Source organism: Barbus barbus (genome assembly GCF_936440315.1).
Source record: "Barbus barbus genome assembly, chromosome: 34".
NCBI lineage: Eukaryota > Metazoa > Chordata > Actinopteri > Cypriniformes > Cyprinidae > Barbus > Barbus barbus.
This window is the reverse complement of record NC_136762.1, coordinates 23,627,623-23,640,336: the sequence shown is the minus strand read 5'-3', so window position 1 is coordinate 23,640,336 and position 12,714 is coordinate 23,627,623. Positions and strand designations below refer to the sequence as shown.

Genomic DNA, 12,714 nt, shown 5'->3' with positions numbered 1-12,714 from the left:
TGTGATGGAGATTGAGAAGCTGCTGGTCCAACAGTATAACACTGATTTTCCAGAGCGTAACTACGATGAACGAGAGGAGATGTCTTGTGAAGACAAACAGTTTTTGCAGTCTGTGCAGAAAACCACAATTTTTGAGAACGGGCATTACAGCATTGGACTGCCACTAAGGAATGAGAAGCTCCAAATGCCAAATAACCGTTGTGTGGCGGAACAGCGCATAGCCAGTTTGCTTAGAAAGTTCAAGAAGAATCCTGAATTTTTTGAAGAGTACAAGAGCTTCATGGAGACCATCATTGAAAAAGGTTACGCTGTCCAAGTTCCAGTCCATCAGCTGAACCGTGACGACAACAGGCTGTTTTACATACCACATCATGGGGTGTATCACCTGAAGAAACAAAAGTTGCGGGTGGTCTTCGACTGCACAGCTTCGTTTCAGGGTAGGTCTCTGAATAGCGAACTGCTCCAAGGACCTGACTTGACCAACACGTTAGTTGGTGTGCTTTTAAGATTTCGTGAGGAGCCAGTAGCTATAATGGCGGACATTGAGTCGATGTTTTATCAGGTCAAGGTGCTGGAGCGTGACGCAGACCTACTCCGTTTTCTTTGGTGGCCCAACGGCAAGTTGAACGAGCCTATGGAGGAATTCCGAATGACTGTGCACCTTTTCGGAGCCACTTCTTCACCAAGTGTTGCTTCATATGCACTAAAAAGAACTGCTGAAGATCACAAGGCTGATGTATCTCCAGAAGCTGTCCAGACGGTTCTGCGCAACTTCTACGTAGATGACTGTCTGAAGAGTGTAGCTAAAGAAGAAGATGCAGTGACCCTGGTTAAGGATCTTCGTACCCTGTGTGCCAGCGGAGGATTCACTTTAACAAAGTGGATGAGCAATAGCAGGAAGGTGTTAATGACAATCCCTGAAGTGCATAGAGCCAGCGAAGTGAAAGACCTGGATCTAAGACGTGACGCTTTGCCAGTCGAGAGGACCCTCGGTGTACAGTGGGACACAGAAACTGATACTTTTACTTACAGTATGAAGCTGCAAGACAAGCCGACAACCAGAAGAGGCATTTTATCAGTCGTGAATTCTATCTACGATCCCCTTGGCTTTCTGGCTCCGGTCATCTTGCCCGCTAAACTCCTGCTGAAAGATCTTTGTAAAGAACAATACGGATGGGACGAGAACATTGGCGGAAAACACACTGAAGTTTGGAAAAGATGGATTGAAGATGTCAGTCATCTCTCTACCTTCCATGTGAGCAGGTGTTTGAAGCCTACAGATTTTGGATGCACTACAGTAGCACAGTTACATCATTTTTCAGACGCTTCTGAGTCTGCATACGGCACTGTATCTTATCTGCTGCTAGAGAATAGCCAAGGTGAGAAGCATTGTGCATTCCTCATGGGGAAGGCAAGAGTGGCTCCACTCAAACTGTTCACCATTCCCAGACTTGAGTTGACCGCAGCAGTGGTTGCTGTCAAAATAGACAAAATGTTACATCAAGAGCTTCAAGTTCCATTGCAACAATCAATTTTTTGGACAGACAGTACTACTGTGCTCAGATATATTGACAGTGAAACTGCTCGTTTCAAAACCTTCGTCGCGAACAGAATTTCGTTGATCCGAGAAGCAACCAAGCCATCACAATGGAAGTATGTCAGAACAACGGAAAATCCTGCAGATCAAGCCAGCAGGGGCCTGAAAGCTAAAAGTTTGACACAAGGAGGAACCTGGATCAATGGGCCGGAGTTCTTGCTGAACAATGAATGTGATTGGTCGGAACAGCCTGTGCGAAGGAAGGAAAGCCTTCAAAATGATCCGGAAGTCAAGAATGGAGCTACAGTCAACATGATCAAAGTTGAAGAAAATATGGAACCAATCGACAAACTGATCAGCTATTACTCAGACTGGCATAAACTAAAAAGATCAGTGGCCTGGATTTTAAAGGTGAAGGAAAATCTGTGGAAACTGAAAGAGGAAAGAAAGGAAATATCAAGAAAGATCAGGGAAACTGAAAAAGACCCTGAAAAAGCAAGATCAAAATTAGAACAACAAATGAAGAAATTCAAAGCAACAGAAAAGAAATCACTTACTTTGGATGATCTAGATGTCGCAGAATCGGAAATAATCAAATTCAGTCAAAGACAGCAGTTTGGAGTAGAAATCAAAGTACTGGAGAAAGGTAAACAGCTCAGTCGCAGCAGTCAGCTGTTTAAATTGGATCCGATTCTTCAAGATGGCACGTTAAGGGTTGGCGGAAGACTCAACAAGTCTGCCATGCCAGAAAACGCTAAACATCCAGCAATTATTTCAAAGCACAGCAGAGTTGCTACATTGATTTTGAGAGATATACACCAAAGAACAGGACACTGCGGACGCAGTTATGTCTTGGCACAACTGAGATGCAGGTATTGGATCCCACAAGCCAATTCTGCAGTTCGAAAGATAATCAACAAATGTACAGTGTGCCGCAGGATTAATGGAAAGGTTGGTGAGCAAAAGATGGCAAACCTGCCTGAAGATAGGCTCTTGCCAGATAAGCCTCCTTTCACAAATACCGGTGTTGATTTCTTCGGGCCGTTTGATGTCAAGCGGGGCCGGAGTATAGTCAAAAGGTACGGTGTGATGTTCACTTGTCTCACTCTCAGAGCGGTGCACATCGAAGTTGCAGATAGCCTTGACACAGACTCCTGCATTAATGCAATTCGTCGTTTTATGTGCAGGAGAGGTCAAGTTACCATCATGCGTTCTGACAACGGCACAAATTTTGTGGCCGCTGAAAGAGAGTTGAGAGAAGCTATTCAACGGCTGGATAATGACAAGATTGAAAAGGCCTTGCAACCAAAGGGAATAAAGTGGATATTCAATAGCCCAGCTGCTTCGCACCAAGGCGGGGTTTGGGAAAGACAAATTCGGACTGTGCGAAGAATCCTTAACTCCCTTCTGAAAGAACAAGCAGTGAACGATGATTGTCTTCTGACAATAATGTGTGAGGTCGAAAGCATCATCAACAGTAGGCCGCTTACAACTGTTTCAGATGATGTGAATGACGTAGAACCTCTATCACCCAATCATTTACTGTTGTTGAAATCTCAACCCAACATGCCTCCAGGGATTTTCAGCAGAGATGACATGTACACAAGAAAGAGATGGAAGCAAGTTCAATATCTTGTGGATTTATTTTGGACTAGATGGACGCGTGAATACCTTTCACTTCTTCAGGAACGCCAGAAATGGCTAAAGCCAAGAAGAAACTTCATGACAGGAGATGTTGTGTTACTAGTGGATAGTTCTTCCCCACGGAACTCCTGGCTCATGGGAAAGGTAGTTGAAACGTTGCCGGATTCCAATGGAACAGTACGAAGAGTGAAGATAAAGACCAAGACCAACACTCTGGAAAGGCCTGTAAACAAACTGTGCTTGTTGGAAGAGGCGATGTCAGAAGAGTGAAGAAAGAAGAAACAAGTTGATAGTTTATGGACATTTAGAAATTGTTTGGCTCTCAGTGTTTAAGTTTATAATTGCTTAGTCTTCCTGCCTAACCAATTAGGGGCCGGGTAATGTAAGAGCCACATGGGGATTAGTTCATCTGAAATAATAATTTAGTAAAAATAATAAGAAAACATTTTTTGGTTTAAAATGCATATTTAGTAATGTTTAGATCTGATTATATTTAATTATTTTGAGCTTCCAATCAGATCGCACTACGTCATAACGCAAGCGATTGGATGTATTTAGTTTCAGTTTTGAAGTTAGAGACGTTGGAAGCAACACAGTTTTTTGACCGTGCGTACCATGTCTATGTAACAGTTTTGTTTTATGTTTCTGAAGTAAACACTGAAAAAGAAGATAGTGGTTTGCTCGTGTTTCAAATACTGGTTACAATTTGACTGACTTCAAAAGGTGGTACAGAAGAATTATACGCAAATAGGTGCCACTGCCATTATAGTAAGGATTGAACTAAACCATAAATATAATTTGAGAACATAAATCAACAAATAATGTATTTTGCTTTTCTTTAGTTTTTCTCAGTGTTGTAGGGACTAAAATAGCCCCTGAATGTGTTTTTGGATTAATAGGAAACTGATGAGAGACAGAGAACAGGTGAGCCAGACGGGAGGAAAATGAAAAGAGATTAAAAAAGGCAGAGAGAGAAAGTACGAGGGGAAAGAATAAGGAGTAGGTGGGGGTTGGGGAATACATAATCTAAAGCTGTTGGATGGCATTAAAGAACTCATAATGCAAGAATCCCTCTATTGGCTCTAGTACAGATTAAAGGTTGTGGGTTTTGCGTGTGTAAGCTATTATATAATCCATACTCTGATGAAATTTCTACCACATTGGCAGTTTTTTTATTCATGGAAATCTCATATTATTTGTCAGTGTTGTGTGTGCCTGTGTACATGTGCACAGGCACACACTTCACATTTTTTTCTTTCTCCCAGCATTCCATGGACTCTTTTGATCAATTTTGCTGCCTACGCTTAACCACACAAAGACAACACACTCCTACAAAGTGCACAGTGCTTGCAATAAGTTGCAAAAGCATAAAACAAGGAATTGCACACCTTATCAAAGTCACCAAAGAAATCAGTTTAATCTTTGGTGAGTTTGGATTTCGTGTCCATGTGATGAAATATTAGAGAAACCTGCAATGGAGCATTGCTAACACATGTGATGTCCATTAGAAACCCGTTTTTCCTTAACAACCATAATTTTAAAGCAGTGTGTCATTTTGTTTTCTATGTTAAAAAATCACGGTTTAATGTACGGAAAAAAGTACAAATATAAATATAAGTTTAAATAAGAGAATAAGCAGTAGGCCTAGCTTGACTTTCTAGAGTGTCGGGACGGTCGACCTTGTGGGATGCTTTAAAGCGGAGGAATTGAAAGATGCTAGTTGTATTTGTAACAAGAGGTCAGATGGTATTGTGCGAACTAAGGTAAACTAAGATAAACCTCACTCCCTGGCCTCTATTGCCAGTTCAAGCCCCACTTTCATTAATCTTGGAAATACAAATGAAGATATTTTAATGAAACCCGAGAGATTTCTGTCCTCCAAAACATCATATAAAGAAATTGTCTCTTCAGACAGCTTGGATTAAAACACTCAGTCAAGTCATATTGATTAGTTTTACAATTGTCTTTATACATTTCTTGAAGCATGAAAGTTTTAGTGGAAAGAACTTACAATAGAGTGGTGTACGTTTTTGCTTCCTGTCCAGCCACAGACTCAAGCTGGGCCCAGAAAAACGAAAACACTGTGGCTGATTGGGTGCAGATTAAAGCTGCCTCTTTGACCTCACAGCTGGAACAAGAACGCGCTGAATAAATCCATCAAAAGTGAGGGCTCCAATCACATTATTCACTTACCTGATGTGACACCTACTACACAGCTAGAAAGCACCTAGAAAACCATTACAATGGAAAAACACCCATTGAGATTCAACTTTACAGCACTCAAACATTTACAACAAAAGTTCATACTACAGAGGGAGTATTATACAGTTTAATTTCTGTAGACATATCAGAATTGGAAAACAATTGGATTGGTCATTTAATTTTTGGCACTTTTAGTGTTTACATGTACTGTTAGTCTTTTGATACTTCAATAGAGACATTCACAAACTCCACATGCAGATGTAAGTAATAATGAATTGAATTATAAAGATCCCACAATAAAATGTATTTGCAACGTCATCCAGTGCTTTCTAATGCATAATGTATAATCAGAGAGTAAGCTCCAAACGATTCATTGCATGAGATGTGGTTTTGAGTCAAGATCACGACTCCAGCTTTGCCTGATATACAGTAACATTGATATATGACTTTATTGAATCAATAAGCAGATGTAATCTACAAATGGTTTATTATGTTTTTTACCTCTGCATAGGTAGTTCATTACTGGTCATGTACTCTAACACTTTTGCATAAACAAGTGATTGGAGTATTTCTGACTGTGTTTGTGTCTGCTAAGGTCTGGGATGTCTGGCATGCTCAAATGATGCTGACTGTGATTTAAAAATTAATGAGATTGGAAAAGAGACTACATTTCTGGATGAGGACACAAAGAAATATCTGGTAAAAGGTTTTCTGAAGAACACAATGTTTCAAATAATCAGTTAAATACAATAAGGTTCCAGTTGTTAACATTATGTAACATGACCTAACTTACAATGAACATATGTTTTTTTTTTAAAAATGCGTTACAAGTTTGAATGGTCAGTTCAAGATTTAGTTCAAATTTGTGTTTATTCAGAACACGGAATATACGTTAACATACGCAAACCACAGTAGTGTTTAAACTGTGTCTGTATTCGCTCAGAGTGAGAGCTTATGTTGGCGTTTATGTTGTCAAGATGTCAAAATTTCTCCTCTGTCCACACCGACAGCTACTCTCTTTTCTCTTTTTGGGACTCAGGTTGATGCTAAAGTCACTGCTATGGTAACAAAATTACATATACTGGATATTGACTATGCTCTCTGAATAATAAATCTGATTTCATTACTTGCATAAAGACAGAGTCCGTCCTACAGATATGAAAGCCATATCAGAACTGGGTATAGTGTGAACCTAACCTTTCAAGCCTATGATATTTGGTTGAAGTGGATGGGGATTGACTTTAAGAAAATGCATGCCATATCCACCCTCCACTTTGCACAAAACAATCCAAATGTGCACAATTACAGAACCTAGAAGAAAATATGCAAATACCCCATATACAAAAGCTGTCTTACAGAGCCAATCATCTTAAATGTAGAGCGTAAATCCAAACCCACTGATGCACGAATTCAATCTGTTTTACTCCTGCCTTCCCTTAAAAACATATGTAATCTCTCTCTTTGTCCATCTTTCTCTCTCTCTCTTACTCTCTTTCGCTCAATCAAACACTGGTACAGAAATAGCCCTAACGACAGAGACAACTGAGGTGTAAAATCTAAACTGTTGCTATGGGAAATAGAAGAGAACAGGTTTGACTGCCATCATGCTACCAAATTAATGAGCAGTATAGAGACTAGCATCGACACAGGTTATTGTACCAATAATACAGGTTACAATGTTAACAGAGTTTAACGGCACAGAAGGAGCTATAATTAGAGCTTGTGAGTGCAGAATTGTTTCAAAATTAGAGCTCTTAATTAAATGTGCAATGTTGGTCTTGAAAGTGAAAAAAGCACATTTGAATAGCAAATGCGAACATCTGCCATGCTAATTAGCTGGTAGCCTAAATAAGGGACAAATTACGTCAATGGAAGAAACTGAGGAAATGTTTTTTTGGGGCCTGTTTATATTGCACATCAAATCACATTCCCTCTTTTTCTCTCCACCAGGATTCTACTGACGGTTGTGGTAATATTCCGTATCCTGATTGTGGCCATCGTAGGAGAAACGGTCTATGAGGATGAGCAGACCATGTTTATCTGCAACACCCTCCAACCTGGGTGCAACCAGGCCTGCTACGACAAGGCCTTCCCCATCTCCCACATCCGATACTGGGTGTTCCAGATCATCCTTGTTTGCACGCCCAGCCTGTGCTTCATCACCTATTCAGTGCATCAGTCGGCCAAACAACGTGACCGTCGCTACTCCTTCCTCTACCCAATGATGGAGAGGGACTACAGTCGTGAGAGTACCCGCAAACTACGCAACATTAATGGCATTTTGGTGCATCACTCTGACAGTGGTGGTGGGAAAGATGAACCTGATTGCTTAGAGTTAAAGGAGATCCCAAATGCTCCAAGAGGCCTCCTGCATAGCAAGAGCTCCAAGGTACGACGACAAGAGGGCATCTCTCGCTTTTACATAATCCAAGTCGTGTTCCGCAACGCACTGGAGATAGGCTTCTTGGCGGGACAGTATTTTCTATATGGCTTTAGTGTCCCCGGCATCTTTGAGTGCGACCGCTACCCCTGCCTGAAGGAGGTGGAGTGCTATGTATCACGGCCCACTGAGAAGACAGTCTTCCTAGTGTTCATGTTTGCAGTGAGTGGGGTCTGCGTCGGGTTCAACCTTGCCGAGCTCAACCACCTCGGCTGGAGGAAAATCAAGGCTGCCATTCGAGGTGTGCAAGCCCGCAGGAAGTCCATCTGTGAGATCCGTAAAAAGGACATGACCCACCTGTCACAACCGCCAAACCTGGGCAGGACCCAGTCCAGCGAGTCTGCTTATGTCTGATCTCCATTAACCTAAATATGGAGTCACAAGGAGTGGAGCAGAGTGGAATGCGGTTATGGTACTTGTGCAAATGTTTATAGTGGCAAGGGGGAGGGGCTTCACGTAGCCACACCTCTTTCCCACAAGCCACTCCCTCCCTCTTTATGCCATATGACAATGTTTGAGGAAGTTTGCACAATGTTAGGCTTCTGGAACAGCATGTGAAGACAAGGGCATAAAAGGCCATTTGTGAGTTTCAAACAGAAGAATCAATGGAAGGGTGAAGAGCGTAAGGGAGGTGACGGAGGTCTAACACAGAATGTAATGTAAATCTATGTCTGTTTTCCCACTTTTCTCACTTTCCCATCTTGAGGAAAGAGGGAAAAGAAGGATAATTAGCAGGAGAGCGCAGCATGACAATAATCTCCCACTTTCCTCAACCGTTGTCTTTGAGATGGTGCCAGAAGAAGAATACTGTTTAGGTTTGCTCTCCTGGCAGTGCATTGGCCTAAAACAAACTACGGGCGGGATATAAGCATTGTTTCAGCAGTGGCACCTTCACTTTGACATTTAATTGAACAAACATTAGCATCTTCTTTTGTAATCTCTCTCTGGTTGTCGTAAAAGACTAGGAGAGGATTATTACCTCCTCGCAGAAAAATGTGCCCTTCCAAAAAGACACCCACTGTTACGTGTTCCAGTCAAGTATTCATCCTTCTTGTGGTGCATGAATGTGTGTTTATATGTATGTATGTGACCAAAGTTGAAAGAATTTAGAAATCGCAGATTCCTTTTTGTTCATTTTAAGAGTATACTTTTTTTCTGAAAAGATTGGTGCCATCAACTTAAATGACTGTTTATTTCAGAATATGATTTAAAACGTATTTAATAGTTCATTGCAAAGTTAGATTCTTTATCTTTATTGGGAAAGAGAGCCAACTCTGCTGAAAAGAATCTCCATGCTGGACCAAGGCTGGTTTATACTGGTTATTGCTGGTTTAACTGGTGGAGAAGCATAGCCATGCATAGCCAAGCTGTGCACCTGCAAAACAAACAAACAAACAAAAAAAAAACTAAGTAACCAGCATGGTCTTTCTGGTAAACATGATTAACAAAGGAAGTCTTGTGTGTTGTGATAGATGCTTGATGGGGACACCCATATAAAGAATTGAAGAAATGTTTTCATGTATCCAAATGTTTCTATCAGATGACTTTATAATCAAAACATTAGCATAAAGGTATATTTCAAAGGCATGTTTACAAAGCTTTATCTGTCAAATGACTTTTGAAATGAAAAATCGATGTTCAGTGTGTGTTATTAGGAAAAAGGATCAATTTATAGTGTTTTTATTAGCTTTTTTCTTCTCGTAACATGTTTAATCGGCATGCCTTTACTATTAAGAAAAGAAGAAACTTAGAAAAAAATTATATGTATGCATTGCACTTTGTGGGGATGGGAAGAGTGGATAAAAAGATAAACTCACTCTGGGAAGGACATTAGTGGTGGGAAAGTGAGCCTTTTGAATTGGTCCATCCGAAATAAGATCGATAACAAGTACGTAGGTATGTGCGTGTATGTATCTGGGATCCACTGTGTGCCTTTGTTTACACAGTGTGGGTTAAAGCAGAGTGTGACATGTCTAACGAACACACAAAAAAACATTTGAGTTGTTATTCAGCCAATTTTAGCACTAGGCCCACTAAAGAACGTACTTGTGCCTACACCGCCCTGACTCCACTCTGCACATGCACATAAAACAACCCCGTGTAGACAGAACACAGTGCAACTAACACAGACCAGCCCGCTGACATACCGCAGACACAGAAAACACTGTCAGACAAGATACAGAGAGAAAGAGAGGAAACTGCAGAGGCCCTTTAATAGCAACACAATTGTCCTGACTTCGGCAGCAAAAACGTCTTTCACAGGAAAGTGTGTGTTTATGTTTAGCTTGACATGAAGTGCAGTTTAGCCACAGTTATGATTCAGGCCAGAAGTCAGTGTGAGGATGGATATTGTTGTTTATATCTAAATTGAATGAGAGGTATAAAATTGGCCACATTTATGAGGCGTCCAAAGCATTTGTTTTACTGCAAATGTAAACAGCTCATAAATGATCTGTTAAAACTTTGAAGCAATTGTGGACATTTCTGTACTTCATCCAAGATGAGAACATGATTACATTTAGACCCAGGGTACAAAATTAACACTCATCAAGCGGTAAATGTGATTGGCAAGTACATACACGAAGCTACTTGCCAGTTTATTAGGAACTGCAACAGTACTGCAATAATATGACCCTCAACAAAGTGATGAAATTCAAAGACATACAAACTACTACTGCTGTTATTTTTCATTTAAATGCAAATACAGTTCCATGGCCATTAATAAATATTTAGAGCTGGTACACGTTCTAAATTCACCTGCCATCTGCCTGCATGGTGAAAAGTTAACTTTGAACCCTGTGTATACACTCTAAAAAGCAATTTATTAAACAGTATTTTTGTAGCACATCACAAATTTAATGAGGTTTGCGTAAAACAACACAAAATGCCAAAAAAAATAAAAAATTAATTTGGTTCTCAGGTAAATTAATCTTCAAATTCAAATTTTTAAAGAGTCAACGAAACCTAAAATTAAGTTTTAAAGAGGTTTTAGATATTTTTACTGGAAAACAAGACTCACTTTTAATTTAATCAGAACAAATAAATAGTAATGGCTGAAAGTAAGACTCAACAATCTTTCTTAACACAAAGGTTTGAGTGTATCCTCTGCAGATCTAATAGTCGGGACCAGTTTAACATGTAAATTATAAGGGACTATAGTCATTAATCTGTGGGGTAGAAATGAAATGCACCCGACACTTGGGACCAAGCATATCTGTACCTTCTCCTGTGTTAGAGAATTCCAGTTCTTTTATTCTGATCTACGAAAATAGTAACTCTGCCAAAATCATAACCTCTGTAACTATGCAGCATTAAAGGGCATCTTTTACAAGCATGGCATTTTCAAGTGCAGTTCAGAGATTATGAAGATTGCTTCCCCAAGTGAGAACTTCTTCATGTGCTTAATCCACTCTTCTCCTCAGTCTATTTTTTATAAAACCTCTATCAGAGTTTGAATACTAGACAAAAAAGAACAGTCAGATTTTGTTTCTTCTTTTTATTTATTCCAGCTTGTGAATTATGTCTATATGTGTTACTCTTTTTTTACAGTGCTGTAATATGAGGGACACATCAGGGGGTATTTAAAGACCAGAATTAAGTTTTGAAGTAAAAATGTGGCTTTACTTGCGAAAGTTTTGTTATATGCAACTTAACTAACTGGGTTTCGGTGGATGGGTTGTTCAATTACTGTTAAGCATGTGTAACTGATATGGAAAGCATGTTTTTGTTCTTTTATTTCACTCTTTTTTATGAAACAGAAAAGCAGGGACAAGTAAATGGCATGGTTAGATTAGAAAACTGGGTAAAATGGTAAATATTTCAGGCATTAATTGTCCAAAACTAAATTATAAGACTACAGCGGATATTTTAAACTACGCAGACTGCAATCTTGTTACAAACATATGCAACACTTGACTTTCAGCACAAACTTTTGGCATGAGGGTCAAAAAGTATTTTTATGATTACACACATCCTGTAGTCACTGCCAGACAATTTTGTAGAAAATAACTGTTTTTTGAGAAATAACTGATGTGTATGTAAGCAACCTGCGTGTTTAATTGACGGTATGACGTTAATCTACTGCCACTGATCATCATCTTAAATATGAGATGAAGACTTTAACTGCTGATATTTCAAAAAGTCATAATGATAATTAAACACCCAGAAAACATAGTGGGCCAGTGCACATGAAAGAAATAAAAAATGTCTCAGGTGACAGATTATTAAAAATGACATGTGTTTCTACAATTATTATTCAATGTACAGTATCTTTGCAAAAGCAAGTTGAAAGTTTGCCCATGTTTTATAGAGTTGAAAAAAATAAAAACTACTGATAAATTGTAAATTATTTGATAACAGAATATTTTACAAACATGTTTTCGGGATGCATACCATGAAAATAATCAGAATAACACTCAAAAAGCAGTCTAATGAAACTCTCCTGGCAGTGCCAAAAGATTTTTGCAGCAATCGTGCTACACAGATTTGCATATGAATACAACAGAGTCAAGTTCATTCCCCGTTAGCTCAGGAAAAACAATCATTTTAATCTTACGTTAATCCTTTTTGAATGATCATCACATATCCCAGAATGCTGTCTGAGCGTCTGCCAGAAATCACGGCACCCACAGTCACAAACGCCCCTGTCCCAACCACATTTTTCCATTGCCAGCTCAGGTTGTCCTCTAGAGCTCTGGCTCATGATCAATCCCTTATTTCAGCAAGGACAGTTAAATGAGATGATGCCATTTAGTCTGTTGTCCTTTGCTTAATAACCACTGTTGTAGTTCCAAACTGCTCACAAGAAGACATCTTAAGTTTTAATTCACAAATAGGGTTCGCTTTCCCTTTCTCTGTATAAAACGGCATTATAAAACTGGGGTCTGGGATG

The 12,714-nt window shown here is 39.6% G+C and overlaps 1 protein-coding gene across 1 annotated transcript in view; it reads left to right on the top strand.

Moving 5' to 3' along the window:
* The window catches only part of LOC306854064 (gap junction delta-2 protein-like), a 31,409-nt gene extending 20,697 nt beyond the window's left edge, over positions 1–10,712 (top strand). The window contains exon 2 of the mRNA XM_079391864.1: positions 7,334–10,712. Within this exon, the coding sequence (XP_079247990.1) occupies positions 7,334–8,177 (844 nt within the window). The 3' untranslated portion in view covers positions 8,178–10,712. The remainder of the gene's footprint in view (positions 1–7,333) is intronic.
* The last annotated feature ends 2,002 nt before the right edge of the window (positions 10,713–12,714 follow it).